Source organism: Lotus japonicus, chromosome 1 (assembly GCF_012489685.1).
Source record: "Lotus japonicus ecotype B-129 chromosome 1, LjGifu_v1.2".
NCBI classification, from domain to species: domain Eukaryota; kingdom Viridiplantae; phylum Streptophyta; class Magnoliopsida; order Fabales; family Fabaceae; genus Lotus; species Lotus japonicus.
Window position 1 is genome coordinate 76,183,845 of NC_080041.1, and position 20,390 is coordinate 76,204,234.

Sequence of the window (20,390 nt, forward strand, 5' to 3'; positions counted from 1 at the left end):
TATTTGTAGCACTGGATTCTATCAGAACTTATATACATGCAGTTTGTGACAGTTTTTAACCGCCACAAATTACAAAATTTATTTTAAAAACAAACAAACTTTGCAATTTGTGGTGGTAAAAAAAACATCACAAATTGCAAGTATCTGGGCGCCTCCCAAAAATCAACCCTACATGAATCAACATTGTCACTAATGCTGCAAAACAACTTTTTTTATGCTACCAAGAACTATATAAATAGGCAATGAACCAAAAACAAGTCCATCAAAATGAAGGTTTCTACTTCCATTGAGCGCTTCCAATACAACATGCATAAAACAAATGTGAGCGGGCACCCACTCTAGCAAAGGTTGTCCGCAACATCATTGCCCTATGAAGCAAATCTTTAATCTCATCAATCACTAAAAACTAAAAAGAACCTCCCACTCTCCTCATCCTCTAAAGCAATCCCAGCATGGTCAACATATCAAATGACATCCTTAACCCACTAACCAAACAACTTTTTCAACAAGTAGATAGAAGACAAATCTCATCTAAACAATACAAAAAAAGAGTAATAACACAATACTTGAAACACTTCAATACACACTGACACTGCTCATAAATCTAGTATATCTAGCAAAAGCATCAAAACACAAAACAATTAAAGAACTGCAAAGAATTTTGTCATCTATAATGGGCCAAATAATCCTGAATCAAAATTTTATCAAAACACTCATTCTCTTACTCTACACCCTGCTGGGCCTTATTGAATGTTACTTTTAAATTTCAGGCCCATGGTTTGTGGACGAGGTTACCAAACCTCAATCCCCCCGAATCCGTTCCCTTCAAACGACGACGTCGTATAATCCTCGGAGTTTTGGTCGCGCGACATCGCCACCGCAATCAGCAATCGCTTTTGTCGATCGATATGCAAGTATCTCGATGGCGAAGCTTGTTGTCCATGAAGACTTACATGATTCCCTCCACCACTCAATTCTCTGCAGCATTTCACTCCACTCCCTGTTCGTGTCAGAAATGGAATAGCAAATCGAACCCTGTGAGTTTCATTTGATTGTATTAGGCTGTTCAATTATTGCACCATGTTTTTTATTTGTGTGCTTTCTGCTGAGAAATGAGTTTCTGCATTTGTTCAATTTGTGAGTGAGCTCTTGATAGTGAAGATTATTTATGTGTTTATGTGGCATCTTTCACAATTTGGGTTGTTTATTTTCTCATTTCTTCTTGGTCAAGGATTTAGCTCGTTACCAGCTATTAGGAAATATGGAAATTGATACATTGCTTTATTGCAGGGTGTTAAAGGAGATCAACAACCATCCAAGGTATGCTTTGCAGCATGTAAATTTCAAAAAAAACATGAATACTTAGTTTCATTTTCTTTAGCACATATCATCATATTCATCTAAGTCTTTCTTCCACTAGGTGGGGTTGGCTGCATGAATCGGTATACACCTATTTTTTGTCATATATTAAGTTAACTGATAAGTTTCTGCTAATGAACTGTCCTAATTATGCAAGGTAACATGTTGTTGTTAAGTTTTATCAGTTAGTATCTTGATTTTCTTGTTTACATCAAAAGTCAACTTTGAATGAGAGTATGAAGCCTTGACCTTGTGCAGTCTGAATTGGAGAAAATGTTTTGCTGCTAAACATAGATTCAATTGTTACAGGTTTCCAGCTGCCTGTGGTGAAATAGAATTATCCACTTTTGAAAAGTATGCAAATTATTTCCTCAATGGTAGTTATTTAGGAGAGTGACAAATATTATGTGTGAACTGAATGTTATGAATATAAAGTTTTACAGAATTTCCTAATAGGAACATATCTGAAATTTGACAAGTGAATGGATTTCAGCAATTTGTAATTGAATAGAGCAATTGGGGCACTCCCAGTTACATGCCTCTTGTATGCATTCCCATATGACAATACCTGAATGAAGTGGAACCTATTAAACTATTTGTTTACACTGGACAATGAGGATCATCTGCACCTTACACTGGACATGCAATGAAAATGCAATTTCCCTTTCAAGTCCTAAATCCTAATTAAAAAGAAAATACAGTGCTTTGGTGTAATAAAATATATATTCACATGTTGCACTGTATATTTTTGCTCTTTTCTGGTTTTCTTCACCATACACTACAGTGGGCTTACTGCTTAGCTAGCATATGACATCTTTGATGTGTTTCTGTTTATGAATCTTGAATCCTTAGATTTTCAAACGCTCTATTGTTCGATATTTTCTGCTGATTTAAATATAAATTATAAACAAAGGAGTATTACTCAAATTAAGTGTAAAGCTGCTTTTATTCCGGGAAGAATCTTTACTTTGTGTGCATTGGATTGGTTAGCACTCCAGTGATTGGGTTTTATTGATTTCTCATTTCTCAAGCTTATGGAATTTTTTACCTGAATGGGATATGTTGGTAAGTATGCTATATCTGTTGGAAGTCATAAGGAACCTATATAGAAATTTGTGTAGCATGTAGAATAGGAGTGATATTGTTGCGTTCCCTTGCTCTTCATACAACTATTATGGGGAAAACCCCGCTTGTTTGACATCCATATCATTGTTGATACAGTTGCTTCATTGATATGCTTGAAATGTTAATTTCAGAATCAAATAAAATTTATTACACGTCAAAAGCGTGCTGATACAAAGAAAGCTCTAAAACATCTCCTCTACAGTAATGGAGCCTCTAAATTTTCATTCGAGGTATGCTTTCTAAGATGTTGATTATGTTAAGAAACTTTGTCGTTTTATGTTACTACTCGTAATGTCTTTTACATTTTTGCTGTTGCTATGATGGCTTACTTTTTTTCTGTATGAGGAAAATTTTGGGGATTAAAAAAGTTGGTTTCTCCAAAATGCAAGAACTAGTACAGCTTTTTTTCTTCATTAATTGGTCAGCATTACCCATGGATAACTGCGAAATTGTGAATAAAAAAAGTAAATACGCATTATGTAGGTTATATTTTTGTTTGTGCATGTGTGCATTTCAAGCATAGATTGTAATACCAGAATTTATAACTTGCAACTGCAGTTTAAAACCCTCAGGATTCGATTAGGCCTATCGGTCTACCCAAAAAGTTACCCAAGGTGAGGCTTCTCTACCCTATGTAAGGACTATTAAGGTCATATCTTTAGTTAATGTGGGACCTTTAACATAAATCACTCACGCCTGGGGGCTGGTCATCACATTTGTAGTGTGAATGTGAAGTTTGCAATCAGCGGGTGATCCGATTAACGGATCTAAGATATGCTTCGTTACCATGATAAAATAATAGGATTTAGTCTTTAAGATATAAAAAGAAGAAAAATTAATACAACGAATATTGATATAATATTATTGGGCCTAATCTTACAAAAGATAGAATACTTATCCATATTTATAATAATGGATAGACTCTTAATTCTGGTTTTATAAGGAAACTAATTAAGACTCTTAGTCCTAATTAAATAAGGAAACAAATCAATATAAATAAGAAAATAAATATACTAATATAATGAGTAGTATATTTACCATAATTACTATAGATATGGTCAGGATATTATAAGATATATTTTTCATATTTTAACACTACCCCTCAAGCTAAGGCTTACTTAGCTTTAAGTTCGTTACAAAATATATCCTTAAAAAAATATAAGTCCTGACGAGTTATTTGGGTTGAATATGTCAACTTTTTGAACTTCTGCTAAATCCATGGGTATACAAGAAAAACCTTTTGTAGTTGATCTAGCTGGTATTCTTGCAAGCCAAATTAATTCTCCTGTATTGTTGCGGGATCAGCTGATTCAGCGGAGAAAAGTAGACAATGAACCAGGGGGGAAACCATCAACAATAAACCCAAAAACAAAATAAGGCTGAAAGCCTGAAACAATAGCCAAGCAGTAGGAACCAAATAAAAAACACTTGGGGTCGATCTATTGATGACTTCTGAGGTGGACAATGGTGCCAATTTCGACAGCTGATGAATTCTAAGACAGGTTAGGATGTAACATTCGACTTCTGACAACTATATAGAGTGGTCCCGCACCGACAACTGTTAAATTCTTAAGACCAGATAACCAAAATCAGGATCAAAACTTACGGAGGCGATGTATAAAGATTCGACAAAGGTGTAACCTTCAACACTTGATGATTGCAGAAAGTGGGTCAGGATCACTAAAACAAGAGCTTTCCGAACCAGGAGACGTGAACTGAGAAAAGCAACGAACAAGAGCGAGATGAATAATCATTCCTAAACTGGACAGCCAGAATGAACAAAAATTGCCTGTTGTGCAGCGTGACTTATAAGCAGTTTCTGCCATATTATCCTCTACTAAGTACTAACAGTCATAGAGATGTTAGTGAACTCATGTTTAACTATAAATGCAAATCGTCCTTTTTCACATATTTGAACAATGTGTTAGTTTGTATGATTGTATCTAATACTTCGGACTGTGTTCAATTTGTATGTTTTAGATTTGGTTTAAATAATTTGTAACGACAATATTTTGTGGTGTACTTTCTCGTAGGACATAGAAACAAAACAGAAATTTGAAGGAAACTCCAACTGGCGTGGAAACCAAGACGGCCGTCCAAATAGCAATTCCAATAAAGGTCAACCAAAATCCGGTCAGCGGTCTGGTGGAAAACCACAAAAGAAGCCTAAACGTGGAGGTGTGTTTTGTATGTGAACAAAACATTATTCTTTAGTTCCTGTATATAGTTTGTTCGGAGTACTGACTCGTTCACACTCCACTTTCTCTTTCATGTCATTTTCACTAAAGTTCTCTTCTATTCATATCATATCATCTACCGTATGTCTCATTTCTCTCTATTCTCTCTATATCTCATAGGTGGAGGTGTGTTTTGTATGTAAACAAAACATTATTTTTTAATTCGTGTATATAGTTTGTTCCTTTTTTTCTCTTCACTTTTCCTCTACCTGCCTTCAATCACATGTTTGTATTTGTTAAAGTTTCTAGTTCTGGAGATTAGTTGACGGTCTGGTAGCAAATTATCTGGAGGAAAATGCATAAACCTCTTATGAGATTTTGAAACATTATAAATACCCCTGGCAATGGAACAAATTACTAGATCCTCTCTTATTATAAATTTTAATTTGAAAAGGCCGCACTTAATTTCCTAGTCATTTGTGACTTACCCCATTTTGAGGTCATATTTAGAATAGTTCAAATCGCAGGTCGGGAAATATGTTGATTTTACTCAACCTTTTAACGGATATTCTGGATGTTAGTAAAGTCCTGCAGGAAGTGAGATATATATAGCTTTGGAGTGCAGTCATGGTTAAAATCATTATGTTTTGGTACACATTGTGGAATTTACTTATAATATGTGCACATTCCAGACCAGTAAGTAATCTGAGCACAGATTAAAGATATATTATTATGCCATCTGGGACTTCCTTGTCCAACTGAATGTTTCTTGAAACGAAAAACTTGTTTACTTTCCGAACTATTGATCTCCATTATGTGTTCAGGAAAAATCAGAAGAGAATTTTGCTTTTTCGAGGAGTTTGATGGAAATCCTGAGCAAATCTTCCACGGAACATTTGGTAACAGATGTTTTACATTCCGCAATTTGAATGGATCATCTGAACATTCCGCATCCGGATTTGAATGGAAAGAGCATTCAAATAGGACAAACAAGTGGAGAACTGCAAGTGATGATGAGTCTGATAATGAGGATCATGGTTCCTGTTGTGTAGGATCAAGCTCTGATAGAACAATCCTTGGTCTGCCTTCAACAGGTCCATTGAAGATAGAAGATGTTAAAAATGCGTAAGTCCTGTAGGGTTCATGTTCGATTTAACGTCCTGTACCAAACATAAAAGACATTATATACACATTACAAAGTGCTGATATCTCTTTATTGCCCTCGCAGCTTCCGGTTATCAGCTTTAAAATGGCATCCTGATAAGCATCAAGGCTCGTCCCAGGTTAGTTTGAATGATAATTGTTTGGCTTATCTCCATCTTAAATATATGTTAGTCTTAAATATAAAAATTGGAAGGTTGTTATGTATGACAACTTCGCGTGTTACGTTGGCAGCAAGACTGCCTTCCTCCAACCTCAACTTCACATATTATCTATGAGCTGTCTTCTTGAGAATAGGTGTAAAGTGTGAAGTATCCTGAATTACCTTTTATATAGACCCTTTTGCTTAATATATTTTGAAGAAGTAAAAAAAAAACTAGTTTCCATTTACTGTGAAATTACCCATATTTTCTATACAACGTCTCTGAACAATATTAGTAAACAATTAAACCTTTTCTGTTTATAGGCTTTATTGGTGCACCCCCTCGGCTATCCTCCTAACATTTGTCATGATTTATTGTGTGTGCACTATCCGTGTAAAATTTCTTTACACAAACATTCAGTGATTTGTCACCACATAAAAAATGAGCTTTATCTTAATCAAAATACATAACTGCTTCTGAAATGTGGTCTTATGTGGCATAAAATGATTGGATGCCGGTGCAAAGAAGTAAAAGTAATACACTAGCCATGCAAAGTTGATAGGATTCATTAATTATTGGTTTGGCTCTGAATGCAAAGAGGCTGAATGGTTTGTAGAGAGGTTGTGTGGTATAGCCGTATAGGGAGGAAATGCTGCTGTTTCAAATGAAAAGATCACTATATGTGTATACAGAGGGACGAAAGGCAGATAAAACATAGGTATTATATTCTACATTGTAATAAAAACTAAGTGAACCTTAAATGCCATCTTTCTTGCTTGATCCTGTTGATTAATGTGCTATCTGATCTCATGTTTGCACTTTACCTTGTCGTGATTATAGGCAATGGCTGAAGAGAAGTTCAAACTGTGTGTAAATGCATACAAGACATTATGCAATGCTCTCTCCCCAGCTTAGGTGGCGGCGATGTGGCTTTGTTAAAGCTTCAAGATCAGTTATGAACAGCATCAAGACTGGCCAATGATGTAGATTAAGTTTAATTATTTGTTTGCATTCGACTATTCTTCCCAATAAAGGCAAATTGCAATTCAAGTGTAAAAAAGGATTTGAAATTTTGAATATTAAGCAAGTGCTCACTCCTAGAAGAGAGAATGGAATAATGTTCGAGGCAAAATTGCCATTTTTTATTCTAATTTGAAGCAACTTTGGTTGATTCAGGTGATGCATTTAATTTCCTCTTTAATAAAGTCTTAGATCTGTCTTGTGCATTGAAAAAAATCTCTATTGGGAGAGCTAGTTTCACTATAATGTGGATGCATTTGGATTGAACACAATTGCTTCCGCGGAAAACGTTGGACCAAAAAGATTGAACTACGCACTCAATCACACCGGATGCTCGCTTGAAATCATGTCATATCTAGGTAGTATATGACACATAATTATGCCAAACCATCTTTGAGGGTGAAGTGGATGTTTAGGTTTTGGTAAAAAGGTACAAACTTAAAACATAGAACAAACAAAACTTATGAGTTATGTATTTGGGTATTAGTAGTAGAAAAAAAAACTGGTGTATTTATATACATCGTTTTTAGAATCAGTTTTTCCTCAAACTTACGTTTGTTTTTGCTTCTGAATTCAACTATTTGTTGCTTCACTTTCACGTGATTATTAGTTAAAGTAGATTCCTAATCATTATTCATCACACCCATTTGCCAAAAATTAAGCACATAAAAGGTGGTGTTTGACCAAGTCAATGCAACAAAGATCATGTGATTTTCTTGAGATAGTGATTGGAGTAGGAGGCAGAAAGACCCTTTTTGCCATATGCACCATGATGATAAAGGGCTCCACAAAAGTTCATCCCTGTATTGGTTAGTAAAATAGGGAGAGAAAAGCCATTCCAGATTCCTCTTTTAAGACTTGAAAGGTCAAATATTCCCATAGTTATTATCCCGTGCAATGGGTTGCCAAAGTAGATACAAACCTGACCTTCAGATTAGGCTTCAAGCCCTTAGAGGGTTTGGCATGCTAATAGGATTTGGAATCTTCTAAAATTGATTCTAAAGACAATATCAATTTTGACATAGAGAAACTTATGTGAGTACTGTCTACTGAGTGGCTTCTGAACACTCGAATTGATTTTGAAAAAAATAAGTTGATCCAAAGATACTATAATTATATGTAGATCTATGTAGTACTCTCCATCATTTCATTTATCAGTACAATGCAGTAAGCTGCTTATCCATGGCAACAAGCTATATTCACAGATTCCACCCAAAATCTTCTTAGTTCTAATCACTCATGCATTTTTTCAAAGAGTAGAAAGACAAAACACAAAAGTACTAGTGAGAATGGATTTGATTTCTGAATTTGACACTAAACTGCAAATAAATTCATACAATTTTACAAATTGTGATACCTCTCTACTCTATCTCAATTCTCAATCATACATTATCTAACACTTAATTCAAAATAAATACACCAGATTAGGGAAAATCTCACTCTCAAAAACAGAGAAGAACAACAGAGGAAGAGATCATAAACCCATAGATCAAGATCAAGAAGCCAAAATGCAGAGCCCAATTCCTCTTAAACTTACCAAAATAGCTCTCAGGCGGTTCCTGGTAATGAATCTCAAACTCCTCATCATCATACTCATGAACATCACCGGCGGCGGCGGCGCTAAGGCGCATCCTCATCTCCCGGAGCTTCTCAGTGGCCAAACCAAGAGTCAGCTTGTGGCAGCGGCGCTGGTACTTGAACCCATTGATGCAGCGAAGCGTCTGTGCGACGGAGACATAGAAAATGAGGTGGGCAAGCGAGAGGAGCGTGATGGGGATCCAGCAGTGGCGGCACTGGAGGCGCTGCGACTGGGATTGGAAGAGGAGGACGAGGGTGAGGAAGATGAAGAAGGTTTGGAAGAGCTTGTGAAGTTCCTTCTTCTGGAGGTCGATTGCGCGTTTCTTCTCGAGGGTTTTCTCGAAGTGGAGCTGGATTATGGTGTTCAAGGCTTGGAAGGCTGTTTCCTTTGAGACGGTGGGTTGTTGGTGGTTGTGGGTGTCGTAGTCTGCCATTGATGGACACAGAAAACAGGAAGAAAAGTTGTGTTGGTTTGTGTTGTGTTGTACGAAGAAGAACGTTGGGTGTTGTCGGGTTGGGTCAAGTTATTGCTACCAAATCCTAAATGTTTTTAAAGCTTTGTAGTTACTGTTCTGCAGGTCTAGTTTAGTTTTGTCCCCCTCATCTAGCTAGAGTGGTGTGTTTGAATTTCACTTTCTAAAATTGGTTGTAATGTGATTTATGTATGACATTGGGGGATGGATAGCTCACATCGTTGAGCTAAAGAAAATTATAGGTGAAGAGTCAGGGTGTGAACATAATTCATATTAATTTTCTAACAACTAACATTTGCTTATTAAAAAGTTATATGAATTTTTTTTTTCACAATAGATTTTCTGGTTGAAACTGAGTTGGATGAATATAAAAGTAACAATTTGGTAAGTTAAGATGAAAGACTATGTTTGGTTTTAAGTTTGGAAGTCCGTTTGCAGTTTTGGAATTCGTGATCACATATTCCAATGCCCCGTGTAAAAGAGACTTTGGACCTCCGTTGGATGAAAGCATTTTCAAACTGAAAACCAAACAGACACATAGTTGTTTGAGGTTAAAGTGAGTTGAGTAAATGCGGTTTAAATTTTACCAAACATAGTGACACAAGACTCAAATGTACTTTTAGAGGCTCAAACTAAAAAACAAACATACCATAAAGAACGAGGTCTAACACACTTGGTAATAGCTGAGGTCCTTAAGTATTTAGTTGATGGTTCAATTTTTTGGCGGTCCATATGAAAAATGATTTGTCGAGAGATGTATATCCACTTAATGTGATCTCAAATCCTCGATAGAATTAATTTCATAGTTGCCGAATATAGAAAAAACCCGCTAACAAAACAATATAGTTAAATAAACGTAGGTTCAAAATTCAAATGGTACTATGAGAATGATCAACCCTCTTCCGTGAAACTATTTTTTTTATTTTCAGTTAAAGATGATTAGATTAAAACTCGAATGTTCAAAATTCAAATGCTACTATGAGAATAATTAACCCTCTTCCTCAAAACTATTTTTTTTTTTAATTTTTAGTTAAAAATGGTTAGATTAAAACTCGAATGTTGCTAATGGAATTTTCATTAGAAGGGATAATAATTTTAATAAGAGTGATACAACAATGACAAAATCATAAATCACTACACTATAAAGCATGTTTGTTCAAATATACATATGAAAATAAAACCAAAAGAATGATGAGACTTTGCTGCACCGTCGGCCCAGGATAACCTGATTCAAAACCAAAACCTTGTATGTTGTCTTCTTCTTCTTTTTTTGTTACTTCATGCTTTCATACTCATTCGCCTCTTCCATACAAATATGCCTCTAACACGATGAAAGCGACTCAGTCGCTCGAACTGGAGATATGTGGAGGAAAATGTTTGTCACGGTTAGACAAAAAGAGGGGAAGAGCACGACTCTAAATGTAGTTATGGAGATAAGAAGAAAGGGAGGTGATAGCGAAGGAGATGAAAAGAAAATCTCTCGCAAAAGAGAGAAAATGACCACAAAATGGTAGAGTTTTTTTACATAGGAGATGGATAAACTCTCATGAATGAGAGGGAAAGGACCTAAAAGTGCGTAAACACTCTATGAGAGGGGAAAAAACCCCTCCTCACCCCTTCTCTTGGGGGAGGGAGAGATGCTGCAGGGTTTGTTGTGCGATGCGATTAAAAAACTCTTTTAAGGTTAGATAGAAGACGTTATTTGGTAAAATGATCCCTCAACCTCTAGACTTAAAAAAATTAAGGTTATAGTTTCACGATTTTGTAACTCAAGGTTCTTTCATGGTGGTTGTGAGTTTTTTTATTTTTTATTTTCAAGTGTAAATTTTAAAGCAATACATGTTTGACAAGAATATAATTGAAATGGTTTTTTACTTTATTTTAAAATGATTTCAGCCATTGAAATCAATCACATGCAGGCAGTATAATAAAATTATAAGTAGACAAATGAAAGAATCTGGTATTGAAGACCTGGATAAAAACGAAATGGCGGCGATCTCGATAATTTGTTTATTTCAGTTAATTAAATATGCAAGGTTTGATTTTGCGGTCAACATCGAAGGATTAAAAGAGGTAGTGAGAGCGGGCACCCTATTTAAAGTTGGACATTGAAATCTTTTTGGCAGTACGTGAGGACTGAGGAGGCAGGCAGGCGTGAATGAATTATCACACTTGGCACCAAGTTGAATCACATGATAATGTTTCCATATTTGTGCATTGCATTGCATTGTCCTACTCCAATATGCTCTCCTTTTTATATGTTAGCACACCCATTAAATACTTTTGTTGGGTTCACAACATAAACAAGCAACTAGTCAACAACTCTGTTTTTTCCTAAGGAATAACAGAATATGTTCTCTCCAAAATTTTGAGATTAGATTCAATGATAATTTTGAGATTAGTTTCTCATGAAGATACATTAACTGTGTTATCTTAGTCTCTTTAGAATTAAGGATGTCTTTTGGGCTTTAGTTGTTTGAGTGTACGAGTGTTATGTAGTTAGTGACTATGGGATCAGGAAGCAGTTACACGTTTTTTAAGTTCGCACATGTTACACGTGTTTATTGAGCTTGAAGTGTCCTTCTGTGTGTAGGTCGGGTTACCGTGGGTGATAACTTGGGCGGTAGCTAGCTTGGTAGACACACAGCCACTAAAACCCTTAATCTTTGTGTTTATTTAGTCTATCATGATGATTAGGTTGAATTACTACTCAATAATTAAGTCGCTGCCATGAATGATGACTCGATAGACACAAAATATATCTCAGGTTAGTCTCTGTAAATGATGTTGTATCAAATATTTAGAAGACAATTGTTGCTGCTTATAGTAGTTTTCTCTAGTTCGAGCAGGATTGCTTAAGTGGTAGAGGATGCCTGAAATTGAAAAAAAAAATGACCAAAGAGCAATAAACCGACCCAGGGACTGGGAGTGTGCAAAGATATGGCCTGTGCACACTTGGTTTTTGCAAGTCCTGGAGAGTAATGTCTTGATGGCGACTAAGGGATATTTTAGTTTCTCTTTTTGGTCAATGGTTATTTTTGCTTTTATTTTTGGTCGAATGGACATTTTAGCTTTGTCTTGATGGATTTGATTTTGGGCTGACCTCCAATAAAGCGAGCATATATGCAGCAACCTCGGTCTTAGCATCCTCTATTGGGTCTTCACGAATCAAGCATAATTCAATTGGATCATTGATTGGACTTAGGGGCTCCCTTCTTGACTACATGGTGTCTGTCACAAATCAATTTTGCATCAAGAATCTCTTATGTTTCAATGAATAAATGTCAGTAACCCCCAAAAAAATAAGAGTAAATGTCAAATTCTACCCAACCCTCTCCAAGATAAATGAGAGTTTACCATACTTTGCATCTATGTGTATAATTACTGAATACTGATTTATTCACACTCTACTTTCTCTTCCATCTTATATTCACTCTTATTTTCTTCTAATCTCTCTAAAAGTAATAGTTTGCATCTAGGTTTTTTTTATAAGCCATATACATCTAGGTGAAAGCAAGGGAGCACCTAAATCTCTTTAAGACTTTATATTTTGGGAAGTGTGAAATGACATTTTGATTTTGAATCATTAAAATGGGTTTTTAATGAAAAATAACATAACTTAATTTTGATGGTATTAAATTTGAAAGAATAACTTTATATTGGAAAATACTATTTTGCATAGTATAAATGTTTTTCCCACCCCCTCTCATCTAGTTCCACCCCCATAAAAGTGAAAAATATTAAAATACCCCTCCCAACCCCCCCCCCCCACATTTCAAAATTTCCCCAAAACTACCCACCACCCATTTCACTTCTTCTTTATATTCTTCTTCAACGGTTTCATCTTCTTCATCGTCTCTTTCTCTTTTCTTGTTGTTGCATCATCTTCTTCTTCCATTCTGTCACCCGCGCCCACTGGCCACCGCCGCACTCGTCCGCCGCGTTGTCTGCCCTATCACTGACTCTCGTGTCCACAATAACCCCACTCGCTCAATAGTTCATTTTTGTCATTAATCACACTTTAAAGTGAGAATGACCGAAATTATTTACAAGGGTATTTCCGGATTATACTAATGTATGGGAGGTGAAACTAGATGTGAGAGGGTGAGAATAATAACTACCAAATATGTTTTGTAAATTTCGCACCTAATAACATTCTTCTTAGAAGAAAAAAATTAGAGAAATACTAGTGTCACTTTCTTTAATACTTTCTTTTTAACACTTTCTTTTTTATTGGTTAAAATTTATGTAGGATCCACTAAATTATAGGTTTCTCTCTCAATTTTGTAGGATCTACATGAATTTCAGCCAATAAAAAAGTGAATGTTAAAAAGAGAGTGACAAAAAAAGTCTTGCTAGTACTCCTAAAAAATTTATTACTTGTGTCGAACGTAAGTTAAATCCCGAACAAAAAATACACACATCGGTAGTCTTCTTTGGGGAATTGAGGTAGATTTTTGGGTGTTGGCCAGCTTTTAGGGGATACATTGGGCTTTTGGGTTGTTTTACTTACCCGATGAGAATATTTAACCCAACCTAAAAGACTAATAAAAACTTTATAAAAATATTTAAGTAAACATTTATGAAAATTTTAACTCATTCATTGGTCCACTTGGAATGAAGTTTTTTTGTTTGTTGAAACTAAGTAAAACTTAAGGCATAAGTCAAGCTAAACTGCACTTACAAATTAAGAGAATCATACTCTTAAAAGAGCACAACAAAATAGCATTACAAATACACATTACAACATAAGCTAACGTGCTCTAATCCACTAGAAACCTTGCAAACTCAAACAGAAAAAAAAAAAAAAAAAACAAACAAACATACCCACCAAACAATACAACGTTGAAATTCAAAATACAAAAGGAAGATCTAAATCTTCAGCTATTTCATTTTCAGCACAGTTTACCTTAATAGAGATATTCTAGCGTCATCTAACTTTGCTAACACGCTTCATAGAAGCAAAGATTTGAACTTGTCATTGCACTCTAAACTTAAGAGGAAACATAAGACAGGGCTAAAGGTGAGTGGTGGTGGTTGCGGAGACGCTGGTTGTAGGTGAAGGCTGGTGGCTGAGGACAATGATGCGGGTGGCTGTAAATAGGAGAGGGGGACAAAGAGAAAACTGACTAAGGCTTCGTTTGGTTGGAGGGAGGGAAAAGGAAAGGGAAAGAAAACACGGAAATCGAGGAGTGAATTTGGATTGTTAGTCCAAATTCACTCCTCGATTTCCGTGTTTTCTTTCCCTTTCCTTTTCCCTCCCTCCAACCAAACATAGCATAAAAAAAGAGAAAAACAGCCCTATAGAGTAAGTTAGACAGGCCCTTGTTATTTTAAAATGGAAGTGTTGATGCAAAAGCGAATGTGAATATTATCCTTCCACAATGATAGCCAATTGCTTTGCCCACGCGTGTTGTAATCATCCATTTCACTACTTTAAACAAAAAACACACTTTCATTCACCACTATGCCTTTCTTTATCATCACAAATAAACAAATCCAACTATTCCCACCTGATCACACATGGGATTACAAACTTCTAGGGAAAAAAAATTCATAACATCAAATTACACGCCCAGTGACTTTATTTTTTACAGATAGACAAATCTCTCTTTCTTTATTGTTCTTGTGTTCCGCGTATCATGTTTGGTTCACTTCACAAAAAGACACCACCAAAGATATTGGTTTTGAATAGTGTATTGCTTCCAAACACCATCAAATATTACAATCTACTCCTGCTAGTTGATGATTCAATTTTCAACCCATCTCCCACTGATCCAAGTTTGACAAATCATTAAGTTTGACAAATCATTGCAAAACCCCTCATTGGTTGCCACAGAAGAAGTTCCAACATGTTAATCAAAGAATAGCTCTTCAAATTAAGTTCAACTCATGATTCCTGTGGAAGGACTATTATCAACCATTTGATACTCATCTTGATCTTCATCATTATCACCCTGGTTCTGTTCCATGTTCTCTCTATCACCATCTTCGGATGAAGACTCTAACTGTTGCCTCTCTCCATGACTCCCCATAATGTGCATCAAAAGCTCCTCGGGCTTCAACTCATTACCTGAACTACCTGAATCGTCCACCTTCTTAGGCTTTTTGCTGTACAAAGCTTCAAGATGGTGATAATAAGGACAAGTTTTGGAATCCGTAGGCTTCCTCTTGTTCTTCTCCTTCATCCTCTTGAAGTACTTGTTTATGTTCTCCCATTTCTCCTTGCACCTCTTGGCACTGCGATCATAGCCAATGCTCTTCATAGCTGAAGAAATCTCCTCCCAAAGAGGTCCCTTGGAATTGGATCCATTATTATTCCCTTGTGACTGCACATCAAGCTGTGTCCTCAACCGTATCAAAGCCTCCACTTCTTCTTTGGGCCATCTTGATGAGCTCATGTGTATGAAACTCCCAACATTAACACCAACATTAGCATTTCCACCCTCTTGATGCTGCTTCTCTCCCTCTCCATTCACATTCCCATTAGCATTTTCATCAGGAATAACATAAAATTTCTCTGGTAATTGCACCGTGCCATCTGCAGAGTTTTCTGTGATCTTTTTCAAAAGGGCAAGCACGGCTTCATCTTTTGCAGCAGAGATTGCCCTTTCCTGAGCCAGAACCTCACGCTCCCTCTGAATCCTCGCCAACTCTTCAACCTTCCACGCTTCCTCCCTCGCTACTCGCTCCATCTCGCACTTGTCAAGCACCTCCATGAACTTCCTCTGCAGCGTTTCTTGCCTCTCTATCACCTCCCTCATCAGCCCCTCGAAAAACCTCGTCAGCTTCCTCTTCTTCTTCCCCTTCTCACCACCTTCCCCGGAAGAGCAAGTAGCCGAGCTCGAATACTCCACCACATTTGCACCGGGGAATCTAAACGAACAAGGCACCGCATCTTGAATCACATCAACATTTCTGTCCGGTTGAAGTTGAACATGATGTTGTTGTCCTTCAGAGGAAGAAGGAGGATGAACCAGGTTGCCCTCTAAAGCTTCCAATTGCTCGAAAAATCGATAGGTCTTGCCGCTGTTGTTGGCTCGGCCAAAACGGCCTTCTTTAGTCCTCCTATGGTACTTGTAGATGTTCTCAAATTTTTCCCTGCACTTCTTAGCACTCCTATGATACCCTAGCTCAGCTAATTTCCTGAATAAAATACCCAAATTCAGAATTCAATCATTACATTACTGATTACACTACACTAAACTACACATCAACTTGTTCAACATAAATAAGTAACAACCAACAACAACTAACAACAACACAGGTAACGAAGGGTATGTAACTATGCATCATGAAAGCTATAGGAATGAATGACCCAAATGGAAAAGTTAGGTGGGGGTGAGAATTTGCAGCATTTAAGGGGAGTTTAGCTAAAAGGGTATGGAGAAAAAGAAGAAAAAACTGACCTTGAGACTTGTTCCCAAAGAGGGGCTTTAGGGCTTGTATCTCTGAAGGCAACGTCCATTTCAGACCTTATCCTGAGCAGAGCCATTGTCTCCTCCCGAGGCCACCGGTTGGCGCCGGAACTGCGGTCTCCATCCTCGCCGTGCTCCGTTTTGAACCCATCGGAGAGTGGTCCTCCATCAGTGGCGGCGGCGACGGCGGAAGCAGCAGCAACCTCCTGCACGAGGTGCGGCGGCGGGGTCTGGATGGGAGTTTCCGGTAAAGATGAGATTCCCAGCATGAGTGAGTTTGACTGAATTACAGCTGAGAAACAAGGTCGGTGAAATTTGAAAATGGGAAAGGTTAATTTCTTTGGTGAGAACTGATAACGGGTATAGTGTGTTTGTGTTTGTGTTTGTGTTTGTGTTTGTGTTGTTGGTGTTTTGATTTGTAAGGTGCTCCTACTCTCTCTTGTGTTCTGTCTTTGGTTCTATTCTAGTTCTGTTTCTACCTCTACCTACTACTAATACTACCGTACCATTGTTATAAACCACAAGTTAAACAAAGTTACATAGAGGAGGGGGTGAAATTCAATAATAATACTACTAGTTTTCTCGCCACCCAATTTTACGGCACTTACTTATATGGCCCAAATCAGATGAATACCGCACTTATAAATGTAGAACATAAATTATATATTCTGTATAGTTTTTAATTTCCTAAGGTATTCTCATCACCAATAATTATGAAACTAATCTCTCCAAACTCTGAAATCACGTTAAGTAGGTAGGTCTATTTCTACAAATATTTCTCCATACATATTTTTACATATTGAAAGTGTGGAAAAAAATGACATGAGAATGACATGAATATTTATACGAGTGAAATCAAGATCAATTTCCTAATACTAACATGGGGGTGTGGTGTGTGGGGAGGGGTTATATTATTTAAAAAGTTTCAAATTAAAAAAAAAAAGGGTTTGAAATGGATGAGTGAGGATGGGATGATAATTGATCAGATAGATTCCATCCAGCTAAACTTAACAACATGGCGGCGTGTGATTGGGTGATGGTCATTTCATTATTTGCCACTTGTGTAAGTTTGACCTTTTGCAAAATTGCAAGTAGTGAGCCAAATTAAAAATTTGACAGCTACGGTCAATATTTGTGGCCTTTTTATCCCTTCTCCTTTTCTGTTTTCATATTGTGGGAGGGATACCATCAAAATGTTATAGCATTGTAATAGTTAAGTTTCTTTCACGGCCCCTTCTTTCACACTCTCATTTAAATGAAAATGGTGGAGACATAGAGATATAAAAAAAAAAAAGAGAAAATAAGAAATATTATGAGTAATATGATTGAAAGATAAGAGAAAGATAAATCGAAGATGAAAATGAAAATAAAATGAGAATGCGACTGAGTAATCACTTTTGTGTTATTGTTTGAGTTTGTTTGTGTAAATTAGTGACATTAACCTATAAACAAGCATTCATATCTCCTTATATGGTAATTTTATTTTAATAAACTTCTCAAATAAAATTATCAGATGTTTTGTGCAAGTATTGTTAATCTAATTAGTTTTAATCAAAAGAATGAATAAATTTAAGAGAGAAAATAAATAAATGATGATTTAATATATTTTTGTATACTAAATTACTTTTACTGACGATCCAGATATGATAAAGACTAAGATCTTACTTTATTTAAAAATTCAAAGTTTGAATAATCATTTTTTAATTGAAATCAGAGTAACCATTGTCGATAACAGTAAATAATCTTCTTATCACAAATATTCATATTAAACGGTAAACCGCTAACCAAGAATCAAACAATCATTTTTAAACATCAAATATCATTATTGGGTGATGATGCAATATATGATAAATGTCCACATTGCTAATTTTTCATATATTTCAATTACAAAATTGTTGTAAAGATGATGAAGGGTAAAACGGGAAGTTCAAAATGCGGTGGTGATGGGAGGAAAAAGACAATAGGGGCCGGATAAAAAAGTGGGTTATTTTTATCGTGTGGCAGAGTGGAGTCCGCAGGCCCACAGAGCCCACAATCTTGTTCTGCACGTTTCTGCCTCCCTGGCTCTGGCCCACACGGTTACGTGCGCCATAAATTTGCGACTCGCTCACACATTTTAGGGCACTGTCGGTGAAAATAAATGTAAAATATCTCTTTGTTTTCCTTTTATTACGCCAATTGGGGCAAAAAAGTCACCTAAAAGTCTAAAAACCCATGACTCTTGAATTTATGGCCAATCATATATGATAGACGTGTATCTTGTTTTTGCCAAATATGCTACTACTTGTCTTTACTCTTTACGGTGGTGGTTCAAAGTTTAAAATACGGTTAAACTAGATATAAAATCCGTGCGTTGCACGGGTGTTTTTTTAGAATATTTATCAACATTAGATAAAAATTATTATAGATTAAATAAAAATATGAAATAAAGATTAAATATTTTTTACTTATAAATATAACAAAATAAAATAATTGTGTTAAACATTTTATTATGAGCATTAGAGTTTTCTTTTTGTAAATAATTAATACTATTTAAATTTAATAATTAGTATTGAAATAATTTCAACAATTTAGAAATGTAATTGTTTAATCATACAATAAATTATGAAGTAAATTTAAAATATTTTAGATTAATTAATAAGTTTTTATGTCACCAAATAAATTATAAGAACATTTTCTTATACTTTTGATCATCAATTAATTAACTTTAACTTTGATAATTACAATAAATTATAATTTTAATAGTCTAAAATACTATTTAGTAAATTAGTTTTTTTTTTTAATTTTATCCGTAATTATTTTTCTCTGTTATGCTTCTTTAAGTTGATCTTTTTTACTAATATATAATAGATCAAAAAATACACACACGTTATACTTAATAATGTTAATTTTAAAAATATTTTTATAAATTATTTATTAATAAATTATAGCGGCATTTTTTAATTTTAAAACTATTTTTCTAAATACTGTAATTGTTTTTCATATAAAAATTTTATTCTAAAAATATCATCTTGTGTATACTCTATGCACTTTTTAATGTATATAAAATATTATTCTAAAAGACTTAAATAATTATACTATATAAATTTTTTATGTATGTAAAATTATTTTATAAAATAACACAAAATAATATTATAGTCAATATTAAACAACACATGTAATATTAAAAAACAAATCTAAGTATATCTTTACGAAAAGAATTTAATCATTGATTGATTATGATATTTCATATATTTATTTTATATATAATATTTTACTCTATATAAATTTAATTAATTTCTCAACTTGAGGTCAATAATTAATATTTTAACTACATATAAAAATGTATTATAGCTTTTACTTAAATTTATAGGAAATTTTATAATTAATATATAAATAATAATAAAATGAAGATAAATAAGTTTATAAATATATTATTTAATGTTGGTAGTTGAATAGTTTTTGACATTACAATTTATTCTGTTTTAGTTTTATTATTTAATATATTTATTACAAATGAATTTCTTTATTTTTAATGTATTTAATATAGAGGTAGGAATTACTTGAGGTATTTAATGCAAAAAAGCTCAAGTCTCCTTTACATATATATATATATATAGATAAGTTTTTAATCTAGTAAAATAAAGATGAATTAGATTTAATCATATAAAAAATTTCATAGTTTTTACTTTTTATTTTTCAATATTAATATTAATAAAGTAAGTGAAGTTAATTCTTACCGTTCATGAGAAAAAGTTCGATGAATCGACGGTGTAAAATTTTTTTACACCGTCAACCAATCAGATTTCAAGGATGTGAGAATCACAAAATACAACAAAGACGATTTAAAGCACTACAAAACGTATCACGTATATTAACTTGACATTAATGTTAAAGAATAAAAGTTATGAAATATTTTACCCATTTTAGATAATATAGAAACATACTCAACCTTAG

The 20,390-nt window shown here is 34.8% G+C and overlaps 3 protein-coding genes across 3 annotated transcripts; 1 reads left to right on the forward strand and 2 right to left on the reverse strand.

Moving 5' to 3' along the window:
• The first annotated feature begins 785 nt into the window (after positions 1-785).
• On the forward strand, positions 786-7,136 carry LOC130712045 (uncharacterized). The gene is made up of 7 exons (XM_057561876.1): positions 786-1,037; positions 1,291-1,320; positions 2,616-2,714; positions 4,518-4,662; positions 5,486-5,786; positions 5,890-5,944; positions 6,806-7,136. The coding sequence occupies exons 1-7, from the start codon at positions 909-911 to the stop codon at positions 6,878-6,880; spliced, it is 834 nt and encodes a 277-aa protein (XP_057417859.1). The 5' UTR covers positions 786-908; the 3' UTR covers positions 6,881-7,136.
• A 1,116-nt stretch (positions 7,137-8,252) lies between these two features.
• On the reverse strand, positions 8,253-9,168 carry LOC130732058 (uncharacterized). Its single transcript, XM_057584185.1, has one exon. The coding sequence runs from the start codon at positions 8,995-8,997 to the stop codon at positions 8,428-8,430; it is 570 nt and encodes a 189-aa protein (XP_057440168.1). The 5' UTR covers positions 8,998-9,168; the 3' UTR covers positions 8,253-8,427.
• A 5,303-nt stretch (positions 9,169-14,471) lies between these two features.
• Positions 14,472-16,963, reverse strand: LOC130712081 (trihelix transcription factor DF1-like). The gene is made up of 2 exons (XM_057561917.1): positions 16,446-16,963; positions 14,472-16,182 (listed from the first exon to the last, which is right to left on the reverse strand). The coding sequence occupies exons 1-2, from the start codon at positions 16,721-16,723 to the stop codon at positions 14,922-14,924; spliced, it is 1,539 nt and encodes a 512-aa protein (XP_057417900.1). The 5' UTR covers positions 16,724-16,963; the 3' UTR covers positions 14,472-14,921.
• Positions 16,964-20,390: the final 3,427 nt, after the last annotated feature.